The sequence below is a fragment of the Nematostella vectensis genome, chromosome 4 (genome assembly GCF_932526225.1).
Source record: "Nematostella vectensis chromosome 4, jaNemVect1.1, whole genome shotgun sequence".
Taxonomy (NCBI): Eukaryota; Metazoa; Cnidaria; class Anthozoa; order Actiniaria; family Edwardsiidae; genus Nematostella; species Nematostella vectensis.
The window spans coordinates 15,978,599-15,998,316 of NC_064037.1; the positions used below are offsets into that span (position 1 = coordinate 15,978,599).

The following is a 19,718-nucleotide window of genomic DNA, read 5'->3' on the forward strand; positions in this document are numbered from 1 at the left end:
GGCCACAGGGGGCCCAAAACAAATAATATTATAACATCTCCCTTCTCAACAAAGTGTTAGGTTAAGTGTTCAATAAATGTTCTTAACAATGTTCAATAAGTCTTTGTGGTTTTTTGATAACCCTGCCAGATGCTGTGCTCATCGGTGTCGTCTCGTGTTGCCTCTCTGAAGACTTTGGTGGTGTAGGCGATGCTGTCACATTATTGCTTAACTGTGTGGGGTTGTTGGTACTTTCTGGTGGTAGTTGAGGAATGGCTGGTATAACAAAAGGACTTGTGCTCATCGATTGATCATTAGGTGTTGAAATGATTTGTCGTCGATTTCTCCTGAAGACACGCCCACGCTCATCTCCTAATAAGTACGATCGGGGCAATACTTCTGCTTTCCTCCACTCAGCCTCCCGGTTTGGACGGATACGCACCTTATCTCCAACTTGTAAAGGAGGGAGATCATGACTATGACTATCATAATACTTTTTTGAAACACTCTGACGATGTTTCAATGTCTTCACAACTTGATTTGGGTCAACAGGCTGAGGCAGTAGCAAACGTCGATGAGTCGGTAGTTGGGTACGTGTTCTCCTACTCATTAGCAGCTGAGCTGGAGACACACCTAAGTCATCAAAGGGTGTATTCCTGTATTTGAGTAATCCTTCAAAAGGATCTTTGTTGTCAGCAGCCGCTTTCTTTAAAATCCGTTTTGCGGTCTGAACTGCTTTCTCGGCAGCTCCATTTGATTGTGGATACTCTGGAGAGCTTGTGGTGTGACGGAAACCCCACTCATCTGCAAACTTTTTGAACTCATGTGAACTATTAAAAAGGTTTCTAGTGTTACTGTACTGGGAGCCATTGTCGCTCAGAACTTCCACCGGGATCCCAAACCTTGCAAAAATCTTCTTTAAGTTATTGATAACACAATTAGCAGTGGTTTGGCGTAACAACTCAATCTCAAAGTACTTTGAATACAAATCGGTAACAAGCAAATAGGAATGTCCGGCATATTCAAAGATGTCAGTACTGATCACTTGCCAAGGCAATCCAGGAACCTCACGTGGTAGTAGGGTCTCTCTTGGCTGTTGGTTTCGGAAGGCATTACATATGGAGCAGGAACTAATCTTGTCTTTGATCTGTGCAGTCATTGAGGGCCAGAAAACATATTCTCTTGCAAAACTGAGACTTTTGTTCTCACCCATGTGTGCGCCATGAATTTCTTCTAGCACCTCTGCCCTCAACGATCTCGGGACAATGATTCTGTCTGCTTTGAATAACAAACCATCTTCTACGCTAAGTTCCTCTCTAAAACTCCAGTATTCTCTCGCTAGCTCATCAAGTTGATGTTTTTCTGCTGGCCAACCTTTAACGACATATTCCATGACCACTTGAGAGGTAACATCGCAGTTTGATGCTTCCTTGAATTTTTGCAAAGTGCTTGAATCTACACCAAGACTGTCAATTAAGTTGATTCCAATCATCTCTTCTGGTTCACTAACTGGTTTAGTGTCACTAACTGGGGCTCTGCTTAAGCAATCTGAGATGAATTGTTTCTTTCCTGGCACATAACGAACATCAAGGTCATACTTTGTCAGCTTTAACAACATCCTCTGCAATCTCGGTGGTGCTTCATTCAAGGGCTTTTTGAAGATGGCTTCTAGTGGTTTGTGGTCGGTTTCAACTACAACACGACGTCCATAAACATAAGTATGGAACTTTTCAGTTCCCCAGACAATTGCCAGAAGCTCTCGCTCGATGTTGGCATACCTTGTCTCAGCAGGTGATAGTGTTTTTGAGCCAAATGCTACAGGTCTTTCGTCCTGCAGAATCACAGCACCTAATCCCGTGCCACTTGCATCAACATTAAGCACTGTCTCTTTGGTGTTGTCAAAATAGGCTAAAACTGGCGCTGAGGTAATGACTGCTTTGAGCTTGTCAAATGCATGCTGTTGAGGTGTCTCCCATACGAATGCGGTATCATTCCTTGTTAGCTGCGAGATAGGGCCCTGGAGATCAGCTTTATGTTCAATAAATTTATCCAGATAGTTTACAGTTCCTAGGAAACGTAGTATGCCATCTTTATCGGTCGGGGCAGGCATCTCGTTGATAGCTCTTACCTTTTCAGGATCAGGCTTTAAACCGTCTGCAGTAAATAGGTGTCCAACGTAGTTGACTTCAGGAACTCGAAGTTTGGCTTTACGTGGATTGAACTTTAGACCTATCTCACGGCTCCTCTTCAATACTGCAATCATCTTGTGATCTAGCTCACATTGATTTCCACCATGTATCAAAAAGTCGTCAACGATTATTTCTACTGGTACTCCTGCGAAGAGTCGGTCCATCTCTCGTTGGTAAATCTCGGGCGCGGAACTTATGCCGAATGGGAGCCGCAGGAATCTGTATCGACCCCAGGGGGTATTGAAAGTCAGGAGCTTCGAGCTTTCTTCGTCTACTGGTAGTTGCCAAAAACCGCTGCATGCATCCAACGTTGAGAATATTTCAGCACCGGTGAGTTTGTTGGCAACCTGTTCCACTGTGGCCATCGGATAATGGGGTCTCTTGAGGGCTCTATTGAGGTCACGTGGGTCTATACATATTCTGATGTTGTCTTTGGTTGGTGGGCTTTTCTTTTCTTTGCCTTTTCGTTTATCGATTACTAACATCGAAGAGACCCAAGGGGTATGTTCTTCTTCTTTAACAATGATCCCATCTTCTTCCATCTCTCTCAGCTTCTGTTGAGTTGGGTCTAACATGGATACTGGGATCTTTCTGGGTGCGTGTATAACTGGAGTTACTGCAGAGTCTACCTCTAGGTGTACTTTGTTGGGTAACATTCCTGGTTTGTTACTGAAGCAATCAAGGTAATCTTTCAGAACAGGGTCACTTGTGAGGGTTGTGGTACTTTTGCTTTGTTCTCTGGACAAGTCGATGTTTGATGTTTGTGCTGATGGTGAATCTAGCAATGTGAGATCCATGAACTGTAGGACTTCAAGATCAAGGCAAGCCTCACAACTTAGTAGTGGGGTGAACTCTCCATCAACTACAAGATATAACAGATCTATCTTTCGATCTTTGTACTGTGTTGGAAGGCGGACACATCCTTTAGGGTAGATGGGCTTAGTCGCAAGCCAGCCCTTCAAAGGCTGGTGTACACGTTTCAACGGCTTGTTGGTGATGCTCTTGTACAAGTTGTAGGGGATGACAGTAGCCTCCGCACCCGTGTCTGCTTTCAGTTTGACCTCTTTTCCTGCTATCATGACTTTTATCAGGCTCTTTTTGGGTTGCTGGTTCTGTAACACGCTTCCGACTTCAATGGATCCAAAGTATGTGTGGGTTTCGTTGCTGTCACTTGAGTCATACTCCTGTTCCACCACATGCACTTCTGGATCTTTTTTCTGTTTGTTTTTACACATCTTTGCAAAATGGCCTGTTTTGCTACAAATCTTGCAATTCCTTTTAAAGGCTGGGCATCGTGTTGGGTGTGCAAATGAATGGCGATATCCACAGAACTTACAAGACGGCTGTTCTTTCTTAACTTGGACTGGTTGCACAGACACTGTTTTACTTGGGACTACTGTCTGTGGAACAAACTTATACTTCTGCAGCTCAGTCGCCTCATAAGTTCTGCAGTAATCATGCGCGGTTTGTAGGGTAAGGTCTGGCTTTTTCAACAACTCCCCTCGCAATTCATCGCTGGTTACTCCCCCCACAATACGGTCTCGTATCAATGAATCTCTAAGTGCTCCAAAGTCACAGTTTAATGAAAGCCGTTTTAGCTCACTAACAAAGTTGTCAATTCGTTCACCCTCCTTTTGGTTTCTAAGATTGAAGAGCAGTCGCTCATAAATGACATTCTTAGCTCCTCGACAAAGTTCATGGAACTTTCGGCACACATCACCATAAGATTCATTACTCTCGCCTGCAGTATACACAAAGTGGCTATACTCTTCAATTGCACTCGGTCCAGCACAGTTAAGTAACAAATTAACTTTTAACTTATCTCCCTTGTCGTCCTTTCCTTTTGCAACCAAGTAAATTTCGAACTGCATTAGGAACTTTCTCCAATTTTCTGATGCATTCGCATCCAACACCAAAGGTCCCGGAGCTCGATGATAAATTTCCCCACTTTCGGCCATCGTTTCCTTGTTTTGTCGACTTTTCTTTAACAATTAATATTCTCCAGTGGTTAACCTCTTCTGACACCATGTAATAAAAGGTGTTTACTTCAAAATTCGGTTGTTTTTTTTACAATAAAGCTCTACAAAATCAAATCTACCGAGTGAAAAAACTACAACATAAGACAACGAGGAGCTCTATGCTCGGGGGGCCCATAAGATAAATAAGGGGCCACAGGGGGCCCAAAACAAATAATATTATAACACAGGCTCAAAAAGGAATTTATAATTTATACAATAACCTATCTAGTTGGATGGAAATTTTACTTATTTTTAACTAATGTAAAGCTCTTTTTTGTAGATATTTTTAAGATGTCACCACACGTAGCAGTCACACACGTGACAAAATTGTCATGTGTGTGACAAAAACTTCTCTTCCACAAAACCTGATCTAATGTAACCTGTAAGACTGTTTTTATTTTATACAACAAGGCTGCTCTATTGATTTATAATCTGAAATATAAAGCTCATAGATAATCAAATATTTCATTTTTGAAAAAAAATGTATTTCTTGTGTCACGTGTGTGACATGATAAATTTCCTAAGTGTAGTTTGACCCCATAAAATAGAGCAAAATTAAAATCCAAAATAATATTCATTCTTAAACACTTCAGTAGGTTCTGCTGCTCATGCTAATTTCATTGGTATATGAAATATTTTTGTTTTGGTCAACTTCCAAGCCATAATACCAAAAGTGATTTATATCAACAATAGCCATACTAAAATAACGTAGTTCCATTAAAAAGTTTTTTTCTTGTGAATATCTTTAAAAATAGACATTTTGAGTGCATACTAGCAAAATATAACATCCATAGCTTTGATTGAAATCAATAAATGCAATGTTCAGAAAGTTTTAAAAATTGGGAATACAGGCTCTATTTCCAGAGAATCGCCCTATACAGTCCTTACTCTGAATACTTAGGTAATGCTCTACGGACAGACATACACTGTTAATAGAAAGTCTATGCTTGTTGACTGGCACTATTGCCAGTTCACATGCCATAACCTGATCAGTGTAAACCAAAACTTAGATCTAATAAAAAGAAATCATTTTAAAGTTTATGAACAACAGTATGGCAATTGTAATTGTAGTTGTTCCTATACTGTCATTATATTGAGCAATTAATCACAGTATATGATTTGATAAAGGTAATTGAAATAATTGTATGATTCAATTTATTTAAGTAAAATATGTTGATAGTGAGTTCAACTGAATAGACAGAAAGAAAGTAGTGCTCTCACTAACCCTGAGGCAGACATGCAAGCAAATATGATGACAAAAACATCTATAAATAAAATTATCTATTATTAGATGGGTTCATTTTATATTGGATAGATTGGATTGGCACAATGAAAAATCTGCAATGAGATGCTCTATCACTTTATTAAAGTCCTCTTTACAATGAATGGTCATCCTACTTGGCCTATGTTTTAATTTTTACTAAACTGCTAAATTATCAATGCCAGGATTGCCTAGGAAAAAGATGTAGTATTGTAATGCCTCACAGTGCTTTCCCTGCAAACAACAATTGCATGATGTAGCATATTTCCTGTGTTTTCTTATTTCCTGTATTTTCATGTGTCTTGTGGTCAGGGCTGAACAGTGCTGGCCATGTTTGTACTAGACACTGGCAGACAAGTTAAGTGTTGTTGAAAAAAACATGCAGAAGATTTTGTCCAAAAAAGGAAAACAGCTTTACAACATTTCCAACACTACATAATAGTATGAGCCAGAAACCAACAAAAACTTGCACACATGCAAAGACCTCTTACACCCCCCCCCCCCCCCCCACCTTCCACACTCATGCACACGCTAACGCCCATGCAGAGCTCCCTAACTCCTTGATGCGTATCAGTGCTTGCAGGAGCAGATCTAGGAGTGGGTGGAGGGGGTCCTCCCCCCCTATTTTCAGACTCTTGGGATATAAAATAACAAGAAATTTGGAAATTAAGGAAGAACTATGAATCTTGCCCCCCCTTTCTTGAAACTCTTGTCCCCCCCCCTTCCTTCCCTGGCTTGTACCTGAGAATTAATCTAAACAATATGCTGGCACTGTTTTACATGGTGTTGTTTAAAAGATTACACTGTCGCGTGATCAGCACGTGATTCTTTTTTAGCCAACTTCAAGCCTCTCTTTCTCTTTGCTGCAGCCTCTATATCTTTAATACGCATGCCTAAAGTGCGGTCAGCCGTTGTACGGAGGTCGCCGTTGCTGAGAGAACGCTTGGGCTCAAGGGAGCTCTGTTGTGCCATGGTACTCAACTGTTCTGACCGTGACGTTACCATAAAGATCTTGAATTCTAAGGTTCCTGATTCAGTGAATCTGAAATACAAATCGGAACACCTTTATAATAACTTTCCGTAGAAAAAGGCTACACTAGATTTGCCAACTGACATTGATATCAAGCATGATGTTGTCCTTCGTATTGGTCTATTGAGACTGACGCAAGAACGCATGTATGTATTACGGAAATGGAGGATATTCCTAAAAGTCTAATGCTGATACGAACGTCAAAGAAAATTGAGATTTGCTTCAAGTTTAATACGTAAATTCCTGATTAAGACAACAGTCTCCCACCCACTCACTCCCGCTGCAGTATTTCTGTCGCTTCCATGTTATTACTCTTATTACAACGTCACCGCATTCTTTTGCAAGCAACGCGTCTTACCTTTTCCGCGGAATATCCTTCAACTCCTTGAGGGAGAGTGTCTTCAAATAGCCGTGAACCCTCTGGTAATGATCATGGGACGGGTGTTCGTACATTACTTTTACCCCTCCTGGTTGCCTAGACAAGTCTAGGAGATCCCGGGGGGAGTACTTTTTGGCTGTCATTCTATAACCTTTGCTCTGTGTTGAACACAAAGTGAAACTTGTTTTTATGACGTCATGCACTACCAAGGTCAATATGATGTTAGCGAAATGGTAACTAATCTCAATAACTCTACATAGAATACCTTTGGCAAACAAGACGGATCTTAGCCTCCCTCGCAGGCGTTTTTAGGCAGGCGTCAGCGAGCGACGCCTGCGAAGGTGGCTAGGCGGATCCAGGTGTGGGCCAAACGCATATTTCAGGATTTTTTTAAGAAGTAAATACAATTTCTTTTAATGACGGCTTGTTGAGTAGACCATGGCGCAAGGAAAACGCATTAATCAGCCCCTCGTTACCAGTCTCACCTCGAAGAAGCTGTCACGCTGCTTTCTGTCCCCGTTTACGTCACCAATCTTCTGCCAGTCAGCCCACAGCTTGTCCGTGAATCCATGATGCAATAGGAACTCAGGGGCGTTAGCCGAGCTGGTTGAGCACATGGTCCCACCGCGCCCGCCGATGCGGCAGTGCATGTTATTATGAAGAGTGTCACGCAACACCATCTCGAACTTGGTGAAGTCGTTCCCAGGAACACGGTTAAGCTCGTGAACTGCTACTACATCTGGTGGGTTCCCTGTGGTGAGATAAAATGCGCAGCGCACTTAGATACTTGTCAATTGAGGGAACAGCTATAAGGAAATACCGCTCTTGTTGCCATATAAGGGAATACCGCTCTTGTTGCCATATAAGGAAGTACCGCTTTCGTTGCCATATAAGGAAGTACCGCTCTTGTTGCCATATAAGGAAGTACCGCTCTTGTTGCCATATAAGGAAGTACCGCACTTGTTGCCATATAAGGAAGTACCGCTCTTGTTGCCATATAAGGAAGTACCGCACTTGTTGCCATTCAGCCTATTTAAAATGTTTGGCGCGTGGTCTTTGCGCGCTTAACTCAAAAACGTCACGTAAAGGACACATTCTCTCAACGATCACGTTTATGCCTCAAAAGTTACACCAATTTAAAGTTACATATATTACCGTTAAAACTTCTCTTTAAGCACCCGTGTCTGTTGGATGGGGTGGTCTTCCAGCGATTACTACGAAAAGGCCCGTTCACGACACACTGTCCCCGGCCGCCATTACCTCCGAAACCCCAAGGGGCGCTAGAAAAGACGTCATTAAACTGAAAAACAAAACGGACAAAGGTTTAGTGAATAATCACATGGGCGTTACGTCACATTGTAAGATAGTCACGTGGGTTTTAGTGGTTGTTACGTCATATTGTATAGTAGCATTAGTGTTACATCAGGCTGTACAATAGTCACGTGAGTGTTACGTCATTTGCCCAATAGTCACGTGGGTGTAAGCATATATTGTACAATAGTCACTTGTGTGCTACGTCATGCTTAACAATAGTCACGTGAGCGTTACGTCATTTGCACAATAGTCACGTGAGTGTTACGCCATGCTGTACAAAAGTCACATGGGTGTTACGGCATTTTGCACAATGGTCACTTGGGTGGTATATCATGCTGTGCAATAGTCACGTGGTTTTTTACGTCATGCTGCACAATAGTCACGTGGTTGTTACGTCATGCTGTAGGACAGTCACGTGGGTGCTAATAAAGCATAGCAATCTAATGTGTTACATGACACGTTTTATTATCGCCTCATACCCCTCGTTTCCATGGTAACCCAGAGAACAGACTCCAGTCCCAGTAGGGTAGAGTGACGACTGGGTCGACTCTCCGCAGAAGGTTTTCGATCTCCAGCAAATAGAGGCGATGCCAGGGAAGAAACTGATCCGCCCTGAAAAGCAATCGAACTCATTATCATTGGAGAGACGTAACCCCCCCCCCCTCCCCTCCCTAAGGGATAGCAATGCAAATTCCCAGGAATCCCCAGAGACTTTTGTAGATTTTCCAGGTTCAAAACTAGGTCAAGTCTCTTTATACTGGGGACTGTGACGCCCTCGTGGATCGTTCATGTCAGGCCAATAATCTTATAAAGCAGTCCGGATAAGACCTTATATGGTCATATATTCAGAGTAGTCATTAGAATTAGTTTGCGTTTGAACGCTTGCTTGATTTTACTAGTATAGAAGGCTATACTTACTTATGAATTCCGTTTTTGAAGTTGTTTGTGTGCGTCGCAATAAGTTGGTCGTAAGATCTTTTGTAGGGGTCCTGTGTAGAAACTTTAATCAAAGCGTTGATAAACCGCATCCTCTCCTTCCATGGCATGGAGGTAAAGTCCCTCCGGATCCGAAAGCAATCCGTCATCCCGCCCCTCCTACACGTACAACGCTCGCTTTTCCCATTGAACGCGACCTGGCCTTCACTGCACGAGGCTTGGCTACCAGGCTCACCAAACGGCTTCAGATAACACTGACATGCTTCAGTCACATGACCTTGAAAGTACAAAGATTTGTGAAAGTGGACTAACCATGCCGCCATTTTAGCACAATACGTAGTCACACAAAGCATCCATTTCCATCGGTTAATTTAAGCAAGTAACTGAGATACTGTAAATGAAATATCGTTCATTAAGATTAGCCTTCTTAATGGTGGATCGATATTTTGTTTTTTTTTTTGTAAATAGATCGCTTCATTTTCAAATGTCCCCCGTTAGCCTTAGAGCACAGCTCCCGGTACCAAAACCACATTGCCTCTTCAACCCATCCCCATCACAGCATTCATTATCTGCCCAGTTGTTTTCTTTTTTTATTATTATTTCAGAAGCGGCGGATCATTTCTCTAGCCTAAAATTGTAGCCTTGAAAATATGCTTCACTGGGAAAGAGTCATCAGCCCCGAAACCTAGAAACGTACCTGCGATGAAGGTGATTAAGACGCAGCATAAATACACGAGACTTGTCGTGGCAACTAAAAGAGAAGTAATATGACAATAAGCAAAGTCTATTGAAGCCGTCATTTACTTCCATACGGTTCGGACCTCACCCTTCTCCGAGATGTGCTGTCAGAAAGAAATTACGTGCTTAACCTCTAAATTAATTCGACGATACACGGTCGACGTCTTTGTCTGTAGCTTTCTAAACCTGCGTTTGCTTTTGTTTACGCTTATTTTTTTATTCATTTGTTACCAATGAACCACTGCGGGTTATGTTACATTCATTCTCGGGTGCATGATTAAAATAAGTTTAAACGCAGCCGAAAAAATCATACCAACAATTCAGGCAACGCACACATTAAAAGGCTGGTTCTCCCTAGTAGAAAAGCACAACCCAAGTAGGAATGAGCGGGTGTTAGATGCACAAGCGCAAGAAAAGTGTGGATCTGATCAATCAAACTTTGCGTTTACGATGAAAACCAACCAAAGTTCAGGTTTATTTGTCATGCGCAATCGGGTAGGAGTACACTCAAATACGACCAGAGAAAGACGCGCAAGACACAGCGTTGCGATTAGGCGAAAGCATTATTTGTTTGCGATACAATTAGAAGATGAAAGCACGATGAGACACACCGCTCAAGGCTAAGCCTCATTTTAATCCACATGCTGTTGCCTATGAACGATGTCTAGTAGGGGACGCTATCCAAGGACTCTTGTTTCTAGAGCAATTTCTTCAGCATCGTTTATGCAGCAGAAAAAATGCATTGAATACAAATTATTTTGCGAAAAAACTTGCCGAAAACGACTTTTTGTGTACAAATGCCATCCTTGGATTCTCACAGTTGCTAAATTCTTGCAGACATTTTTTTTTTGCATATGCGATTCTCAATCAGGAAAATAAGGTTAAAAAGCTAGATTAGAAAATTGAATTAGAAATATTACTCATGGATAGACTACTGACTATCTTGCAAAGAAAAAGTTGGGGGAAAAAACGTGTTACGCGTAGTCGGCCATAGCAACCGTCAATTAAGTCCAATTCATTTCTCATTAAATAGGCAAAATATTAAAGAGCTACAATAATGCGCGGCTCAGGATTGCCACGCGAATTTTTCCGCCTTTCCCTCGTGTAAGATGCAACAAAAAATAAAAGTTTTAACAAAATTTTTCTCATGATTTGAGTAGAAGTCCATTCACACTGTAAAGGCTTATTTGATCAAACCATTTCGATATCTGCTTTACCTTGCATTTTCCTGGTGCTTTGGTAGGGATCCTGGCTGTGCGTTGTGTCGAGGCTACAACAAACTGAGGCACAAAACCAACGCTTCGCTTCCTAAAAACTTTACGATTTGGTGACCTTTAAATCCCTAATCAAGCTAGAAAATGCCAAGTATAGCTTTAAAGGTTAATTGTCTCTCTTGACGTAAAAGCAAACAATGCATATTCCACCAAAGAAAACGGGGCTTAACACAATCCTTGAGTAAACTATATTCGCCCGCAGATGTGCAGTGATGTGAGACAATAAAACTAACAAAAGTTCATACCGTAAATACTCCTTTCTTAGTTTTATATATATTTAGGTCAGGAGAGGGGGGAGGGGCTCCGAGGGGGGCTTTCCCGAGGTCGGGTACTTATTTGAAGAGGTTCAGCGGTACATTTACAACTTCATAGGAATCAGCTTCAAATGCAAAAGTCAAATGATGAACTAACTAAAAGAGGTGTTGTACTTCACTACATGAGCATCCCGAACTCATAACATTTATTTTACTATTGTGCTGCTATTCTCGAGGTTATCCGAAAGAAGACTGACTTTTCTTTTAAGAGACCATCTACTTCTACCACAATGCATCATAATCTATTTCTTCATTAAACAAGGAATTTAAAGAGAGAACGGAAGGAGAGAGGGGAAGAGGAGAGAAGGTGAGGGAAGAGGGCTAGAGGGGAGAAGGTGGGGAAAGAGGGGAAAGGAGAGAGAAGGGGAGGGGAGAGAGGGGAAGTAGAGAGAAGGGAAGGGGAGAGGGGAGGGGAGGGGAGGCAATGTCTTTCTAACTGCGTTTTACAACAATAGCCTTTCACTATTTATTGAAGGAATAACAAAAAGAATGGCTCAACTAAAATGGCTTTTCCCCGGATGAAGTTCTCTCTCTAGTCAGCCGCCATTTTGCCATCGTAGCAAAATACCAAGGGTGAGAAGATGTTCATTTCCACCGGTTGATTTAGTGAAAGTATTTCAATATTTTCGTTAATTTTGTTCAAAATGTTTAGTTGGAGATTTCTACAAATAATTGAAAACAATAAGGTATAGCCGAAGGCTCTTTTATTTGATGTGTGAACCCGAGTGGAGGGGGGGGGGGGGGGGTACATATCCCTGTTTGTTTATAAGGGCGCCTCCAAGGGTATGTAGCCCTGATCCTGTTTACAACAAAATATCTGAAAAGACATAGCCTATTTAGGACAACCACGCTAATTCTCATAGCTTCCTCAGACAACCGCCTTTTTCTTTGGAGGTCTTCTCAGGAAAACAACACGAAATGACTCCAATTTTTGGCTCATACTTTTTCATATTCTTTATTGAAAATACATATATTCTTAAAACTCCTTTATCAAGCATTTAACTCTGGGTTTAGTTTAGAAACATACTGCCACTTGGCTACTAAAAGTGGTGTATAAAGAACGGAAGTAGCTTCTTACAAACTGCATTTTTTACACACAATGCTCTGGTTCTCGACTGGTATGGTGCGGCCGTTGACTTAATGCGCGGCTTGTCAACATCGGTCCAAAGGCTAGATTTTATTTCCAAATAACAGCAAAAAATAAACAATGATATTATTGCGCAAATCGGAAAAACCCTACTTGGAAATTTACGTTAAAATGAAACTGATACCCTGACAGGGGACCGGGAATTTATACCCCGTTTGAGCCCTTAAACCCATACCTTTAGGGCAGGGAAGGTGAAAGCCTCTATCTATCGACACGTCTCCGTATATATAATAAATCCCCCCCCCCTTGCAGCTATATGAGGTTGTAATGCAACATCAGTTTATTTGTCTTTTTTTTAACAAATCACAACCGTCTATGAGTATTAAAAGTGGAAATACTGGCGCTACCCTTCCTACCAGATTTTGCGTTTCAAGAGAAAATTCCAAAAAAATCCAAATATAACTTTCAAGCGCTGGTGTCCGTGATCTACTTTGGACCACAGGGAGCTCACCTCTATGGTTTAAATAAAGTTAGAATTCTTTTTCAGCTTTGCGTTGTTGTTGATTTATAGTGGAAGAAAATGGTGCAGCATCGTTCAAATTTGTGGAACATTTTTGAAATTTGGCACAGTGATAGAGAATCTCGCACTGAGCAATTCTGGATATGGACCCACCCCCAAAAATGTATACTTACAGTACTTTTCATGATACGGTCACGAAACTTAGTCCAGTGATGGACATTAACACATGCTACAGTTTAATAAGAAAATAAACCACGCCCCCTTGATCATTACAGTTTTAAGGGGTGGAATAAATTATTTCCTTTAATCAGCATTAAAACCAATACTATTTATTGTACAACTTTCGAACTCCACATAATTGTAGTACTCTTTACAAAACTTCATTCGAGATATGGACCCACGCCCAGATGTGAGTACTTACAGTCATACTAGAGATGATACGAAAGAGGCATATTGCTTAGAGTGCCTTTCAATACAAACTGAGAGATAAGAATCCATACTAACTTATAATGGTATATTGCAAGATATTTCCAACCATATAGCCACGCCCCTATTGTACTATAGATGGCACGCAAAAGGTGCTCGCTTATATAGTTTGCCTTTCAATACGAGCTATGAGCTACAAATCAACATGCTTACTTATATTGGTATATTACCGGATATAATCAATTGCATTACCACGCCCCTATGGTATTTACAGTTATACTAGAGATGACGGGAACGAAGGTATATTGTCGCTTTTACAAAGTGTCTTCCAATACGCATTTCAAGCTAAAAATCAATATACTCGCCGATATTGGTATATTGCAGGATATAGTTAAATGTATAATCATGCCCTTATAGTACTTAGAGCCCTTCTAGAGATGGTACAGATGGAGTTTGAAGAAAGAACGTCCTTCCATTCGAACTGCACATGACAATTGTACATAATAACACAGTTTCACAAATGTTTGGTCTATCAAAATACAAAAAAACGTGCAGGGCATTGCCCAAATGGCATTAACAGTTCTAGATGAGATGAAACAAATTGAAACTTTTTTAAAAAAAAAAGCTGGGAAGCTGAAATTAATAGAGACTGTTTCATTTAAGACACCAATAATAAATGAAGAATAGGCAATATACTGAAGAATACTTTACTGGGGTGGGGTCCCATAAGCATGTGGGTTGTTCAACCCACATGCTCAACATCTGTTCCCGTGTCCACCGGAGAAGCACTGTTGATAAAAAAAAAACGTTTCAGTGAGAAATTTAGTTTTTTAGTTTCAAGAACCCATTCAATTCTTACCTGTCTCTGTTTAATTGCCACTCACAGTCCCCAACGCACCTGCAAAGAGCAGTGCATTTTAGCCCCGTCTTGATGCACCTGCATCTCCTTATCCTTTAAAGTGCCAGCCCGATGGCTATTTTTATACAGAGAGAGAAACACAATTCGTGGCGGGCTTCAAACTCGCTCTACTGACATTCTATCGGCAAAATTAAAATAAAATAATACTCAAACTCAAACTCAATATAACATGGTCTAAAGTTTTATTTTTCACGATAGAGTATTTTTTCGCTAACATATAAATTCCCCCATACATTCCTTTATAAACCACTGACAGTAGCCTTGGGCTGCCTGTGAAAAATACACAGTCTACGACTACACGCAGCTTCTCTTTTATTAAAATCACAATGTAGAACTGAATGACACAGGAAGCTGAACATGACTGCTATAAGGAGGCTAAACTGCATACAGCTATAGTTGACATGACATGGGTATATTACTTGTCTTTGAACAATCTGGAATATATTGATTTTTATGTCATATGGACATGAAACAAACATAGGTGTAAATGCATTTTACAAAGATATTGATTATAAAGGATTTCTGAATGTGTAAGATAAGTCTAATTTAGAGGAAATAGCTCCCAGAAGGGAATAGTTTTTGCACTCCCTAAGGAGTTCAGTTATAGCTCCCATAAGGGAAATGTTTTTGCACTCCCTAAGCAGTTTATTAGCTCCCAGTATGGGAATCATAGCTCCCGAGGGGAATATAACTCTTGAAAAGAGTTAAATAACGCCAGGTTTTTGTTCATTGATCGGCCGCCATTGGGGAAGCGTTGTTGTTTTGCTGATACGAGTGCGGTTTTATTCGCACTTAAGCCAGATGCGGGTAATCTTGAAAATATCCCTGATAAGAAATGATTCAGAAATGCGTAGAAAACTGTGCCTGGTTCTTGACGTAATCAATGATAAAATCATGATATTAATTAACTTACCATGGAGTCAACAATGATCTGGTCTGGTCAGAGAGAGCACATGGAAGATCGTATGACGACACGTGCACTCGATAAGAAGTCGGCCTCGAATTCGTAACACGATAATGGTAGCTGAAGACCGTCGGCCTTGACCGAACGTAAAGATCCGTACAATCGAAGGATCCTAAATGATCCAAAACCGCGAACATAAGACAAATTAATAATAAAAACACTCAACAACAATTCACTTAGCCTTATAGGGAAATTCTTCATGAAAATACACCTGTTCACAATTGTGTACCGATTCACAACCGAACCGACTCCGATTTATTCCCGAATATCACTCACTCTATCATCAAACCGATAGCATTACCGCTTCGCACATCTTCGATGAGAGAAGCTGCAAAAAACAACTCTAACTTTATTCAAACCGTAGATGTGAGCTCCCTGTGTTTTGACATTAGGGGCCAGTAGATGCTTGTGCCTAAAAACTTTGCCTTTCCAATCTGCTAAATAATCAACCGAACATATGGTGATTGTTTATGGTAATTGTTTATACAAAAGATATTTGCCGTTCGTCTGATATTTTCCCATCCTGACTGATCACACTCAGAACAAATTTAGTAAACAATCGTCAACTGCCACTAACACTATAATTTTAGTGTTTTTGATCTGCATCTATAAACGTAGCTAAAAATGTGAGAAATTTCAAAGTTTAAAACCTAAAAGCATAGTTAAAAAGTTAAATATCTTGGTAACTTTTATGCGACTTTGTAATAAATATAAGCAACTTTTCGGCAAATTTTAAGCACTTTTATCGCCAAATTTAATTTGAACAAATCATTGTTGAGATGTTTCTTTTTTTATATAAAAGCGAGAGTGTTTTTGTCATACTTCTAAATCTACGAGTCGCGGTCTTTTCTTGTGTGTCCTTCAAGCACTTTACAGTTATTAATATCAAAGTCGATGTTGACAAAGCCTGCTTGCTGCCTGTTGCTAAACGAGCCTCGATGCCAATTCGAAACGCCCTGGTCGCCAGCTATGTATCTCACCTGGCTTGTGCGTGAGGTCTGGGTTACATCGCTAGGTGTTACTCTTCCTGGAAATATCATATTCTTCAGCTGTGACCTGAAGAGTCTTGAAGACGAGAAGTAAATTATTGGGTTGAGAGCGCTGTTTGATATCGCTAAAACCCCAGCCAGCATCCTCACAGAGTAGTCTAGCTCATAGCTTAGCTCTAGATTAGCAAAACGTTTTCCCAAGTTATAGAGGAAAAATGCCGAGTATGGGATGCAGAAAGCGAAAATAACTTTAACAAATATTTGGAGATCCTTTAAACGCCAAGCCTGTGAGGCGTTACAGTGTATATTCGCGCTGTTTCTTATCTCACGCTTTCTTTTTTGTAGGAACCTAGACAAGCTAGCAGCGGTGAAAAACATGATAAGGAAAGGCACAATATAGACCAGAAACGTGACAGCACCGAACACTAGCTTCTCCCAGGCTCTTTCGCTACTAGACACACAGGCGTACGTGAAGACGGTTGCGTTTACCTCTATGTACTTGTGTTTCATTGGAAGGTTGAGAATGGCCGCGAGAGTTCCACCCACGATCCACGCGGCAATGACTAGTTTTTTCGCGAATTCGCGCGTGGGCGCACGAAGGGGAAAGAATACCGCTATGTACCTCTCCACACTGATGACTACTAGATTCATGATTGTTATACATGGGAAACAAAAGAAGGGGAAGTTATGAACAAGGCAGTGCCAGTCCTTCCTGAAGATGTCCGCGAAGAGAAGGATTTGAATCAAAGGCACCCCAATAACCAAACAAAACAGATCTGTCAGCGCCAAACTCTTCATGAAGTACAGCGTGAGAGTTCGCTCAAGGACCTTGCGCTTTGCCGGCGTATCAGCATCTTTACGCTTCTTCCACTCGAAAACCAGTACTATGGTATTGCCCAAGATTCCCACCACTCCAAAGAATACAAATGCTGTCACTAAGGCGGCCTTGGTGGGGGCTGGTACAGGGGTAAACATGTAGACCCGGGTGTGGTTCTGTGAAGGGGTCGTAGTGTTGTCCATCTTCTGTGTTGACCAAGTCAAAGCTTACTGTTCGTTATTATCACAAAAAAATATGGAAATAAGAACAGTTTTAAAACAGAATGAGTAAACAATATTAGAATCCCCGAATGATTAAAATAATGATTAAAATAATGTCGCGTTCTCGAGAAATTTTTTGAGTGCATACAGTGAGAGCGTTTGAATTGCTGAAACGCTTGTAGTTCTAACGCATGGTTTCTTGAGTGCTCTCAGTTTTATGTTGATGCTCATCTGCTCGACAGTGCTCACCAAACATCACTTGGCGCCGCCCTCTGATTGGATAACCAAACAATGGACAACACTTGTTAATTATGCTTGAATAGGGCGTGCACGAAAAAGTCTTCCTAGCTCCCCGAAAAGGCGCCTCACAGCCATATTTGTGTATTGTGATGTTTAGTACTTGAAAGCCGATGGTGTTAACGTCAATACGTCGATAGTTTTACAAAGGCGTCTCACTGTTTATGAATCTGGAACTGAGTGAATAGATCCCCTCCCACGCCCTCACTTATATACTGTCTATACTATCAGTCAAGTTTAGTTTCCAAGTTTGTGGGCTCTAAGTACGAATGTGGTGGCGCCGCTAAGTCTAAAAGGTTCTGTTAAGACCGTTTGAATCTTTGTATTAGAAGCATGGGGAAACAGTATGATGACTGTGTAGCAGGCGGCTACTTTAGGCGGCCAAGTAGGGGTGCACACCACGACCACTTCCCTCTTCTCTCGCTGTTGTGCACTGAGCTTTAGGTCCATTAACAAGTTGAATGTTTATACCTCTAAAAACACCCTGGGATTCCAGTAATTTTGTTATGAGAAGGAGTGTTGTGTTATATATTCTCATTATGTCGCAGCTATCCAAATAAAGATTCATTTATCTGCGACCGAAACAGATTAAACATTTGAAAGCAACAGCTTGCTCCGACTTAACATTTGATAATCGTATATGATAATGTTATGTGACATCAGTAGACTGGGCCGTTCTTATTTTTGGATATGTTCTTAGCGATCTTCTAAAATTTTATTGTGTATGAAAATAATACCCAATGAATAATAGAAAGAGAATTACTAAAAATGATCAATACAATTTTATTGTGCATTTTATAATTATTCTGCTATCTGATCCTCGGCATGTTCTTAGCATGTTCTTAAAATTTGGTGAAATCTCAGGTTGGTCATTTATTTAAAAAAAAGGTTTTTATAAAAAAAGATTGTATAACGAATTAGAACATGGATGTACATGTATTTTGCGGCGTAAAAACCCCTCCTAACAATGTTGATACGACCACCAAAACATCCAACATTAATCGTTGGGGGATGGGAGGTGAGGTGCCTATGACTTGGTGCGATAATTAATTTGTTATGTGAACGCCTTCGTCCCAAAGTAAATTGTTGTAGTGATTGTAGTACATTTTCACAACAAGCTTTTTCCCCCTAGACACTGTACTTTTCAACTTTTTTTCGCTGACGACTTTTAATCCTTTTAGCTACTTGTCAAAGCTTCTCATAGTTTAAATATTTTATTACACTTTGCTTTGAAAAGTTATTACTTTTCGCGTTAAAGAGTTATTACATTTATCGTCGAAATTATTACATTTCGCGTTAAGATTGCATTTTGCGGCGTAACAGCCTTTTCATTTTGTGACGTCAAAATTGCTCAAGACGTTGTGTTGCTAAGATACGTGAGTTCGCTAGCCAATCAAAGACGTATCTAAAAATAGCTTAACAGCCAAATTCGTTGTTGCGCGACCTCGGCGAATCCAAAATCCATGCCTCGTTTGGGAATAGCGCGTAGTCAGACACAAGCTTTGGGGGCGGTTTGTCTGGTTTTGGTTGTTTGGTTTTAATGACTACGCGCTATACCCAAACAAAGAAAGAAATTTGGGATTCTGGCAGGTCGCGCAACAACGAATTTGGCTGTAAAGGACCTACAACCCTCATATAGAGGAGATTCATTCTTTTATATCATACTCTCTCGCTGAAATTTAAAAGAAATCAATAGCGGATCTAGGGGAGTGGTTTAAGGGGTTTAACCCCCTCCCTTTTGGGCTGCCAAAAAGCCATATGTATAAAAAAATATACCCCTCTCTAGATCCGCCCCTGAATATTGTATGAGTATATACTACTTTTCTTGGACAAACAAATCGAAAATTCTTAGTCAACTAAGCTCTGGGCATGAAAAATAACAATGTGGACAAAAAACGATAATCAAGGATCAAACTAGGATCCAATTTCATGCTGTAACCCTCCCCCCTCTATTTGTCTTGTTGCTCACCACAGGGCTACCACGTATAGGTTCTCAATTCGCTTTGGTTTTCGACTCCTAACATCTAGAAATGCCTGAGTAGTGTA

The 19,718-nt window shown here is 40.8% G+C and overlaps 3 protein-coding genes and 1 long non-coding RNA gene across 4 annotated transcripts; all 4 read right to left on the reverse strand.

Moving 5' to 3' along the window:
• Positions 1–82: 82 nt before the first annotated feature.
• Positions 83–4,126, reverse strand: LOC125561820 (uncharacterized protein K02A2.6-like). The gene has a single exon (XM_048726301.1). It carries the CDS (start codon positions 4,124–4,126, stop codon positions 83–85), a length of 4,044 nt encoding a protein of 1,347 aa, XP_048582258.1.
• A 2,054-nt stretch (positions 4,127–6,180) lies between these two features.
• Positions 6,181–11,196, reverse strand: LOC5516151 (hemocyanin, beta-C chain unit D-like). Its single transcript, XM_048727106.1, has 8 exons — positions 11,062–11,196; positions 9,804–9,857; positions 9,089–9,383; positions 8,650–8,782; positions 8,012–8,156; positions 7,342–7,607; positions 6,836–7,014; positions 6,181–6,489 (listed from the first exon to the last, which is right to left on the reverse strand). Exons 1-8 carry the CDS (start codon positions 11,066–11,068, stop codon positions 6,246–6,248), a joined length of 1,323 nt encoding a protein of 440 aa, XP_048583063.1. The 5' UTR covers positions 11,069–11,196; the 3' UTR covers positions 6,181–6,245.
• Positions 11,197–14,838: 3,642 nt separating this feature from the next.
• On the reverse strand, positions 14,839–15,516 carry LOC125561870. The gene is made up of 2 exons (XR_007307571.1): positions 15,298–15,516; positions 14,839–15,209 (listed from the first exon to the last, which is right to left on the reverse strand). It is a non-coding gene; the product is annotated as an uncharacterized LOC125561870 (long non-coding RNA).
• Positions 15,517–16,178: 662 nt separating this feature from the next.
• LOC5516152 (tachykinin-like peptides receptor 86C) lies at positions 16,179–17,357 on the reverse strand. Its single transcript, XM_032385911.2, has one exon. It carries the CDS (start codon positions 17,355–17,357, stop codon positions 16,179–16,181), a length of 1,179 nt encoding a protein of 392 aa, XP_032241802.2.
• Between the last annotated feature and the right edge of the window lie 2,361 nt (positions 17,358–19,718).

What these genes read in the sequence shown, in the direction of transcription:
- LOC125561820 (XM_048726301.1), bottom strand. Translation starts at nt 4,126, where the DNA reads ATGGCCGAAAGTGGGGAAATTTATCATCGAGCTCCGGGACCTTTGGTG.
- LOC5516151 (XM_048727106.1), bottom strand. An exon ending in TTCAAAAACGGAATTCATAA is followed by an intron (nt 8,783 to 9,088) that starts GTAAGTATAGCC and finishes ATTGCTTTTCAG; the next exon opens with GGCGGATCAGTTTCTTCCCT. An exon ending in AGCGTGACAGCTTCTTCGAG is followed by an intron (nt 7,015 to 7,341) that starts GTGAGACTGGTA and finishes TGTTCAACACAG; the next exon opens with AGCAAAGGTTATAGAATGAC.
- LOC5516152 (XM_032385911.2), bottom strand. Translation starts at nt 17,357, where the DNA reads ATGGACAACACTACGACCCCTTCACAGAACCACACCCGGGTCTACATG.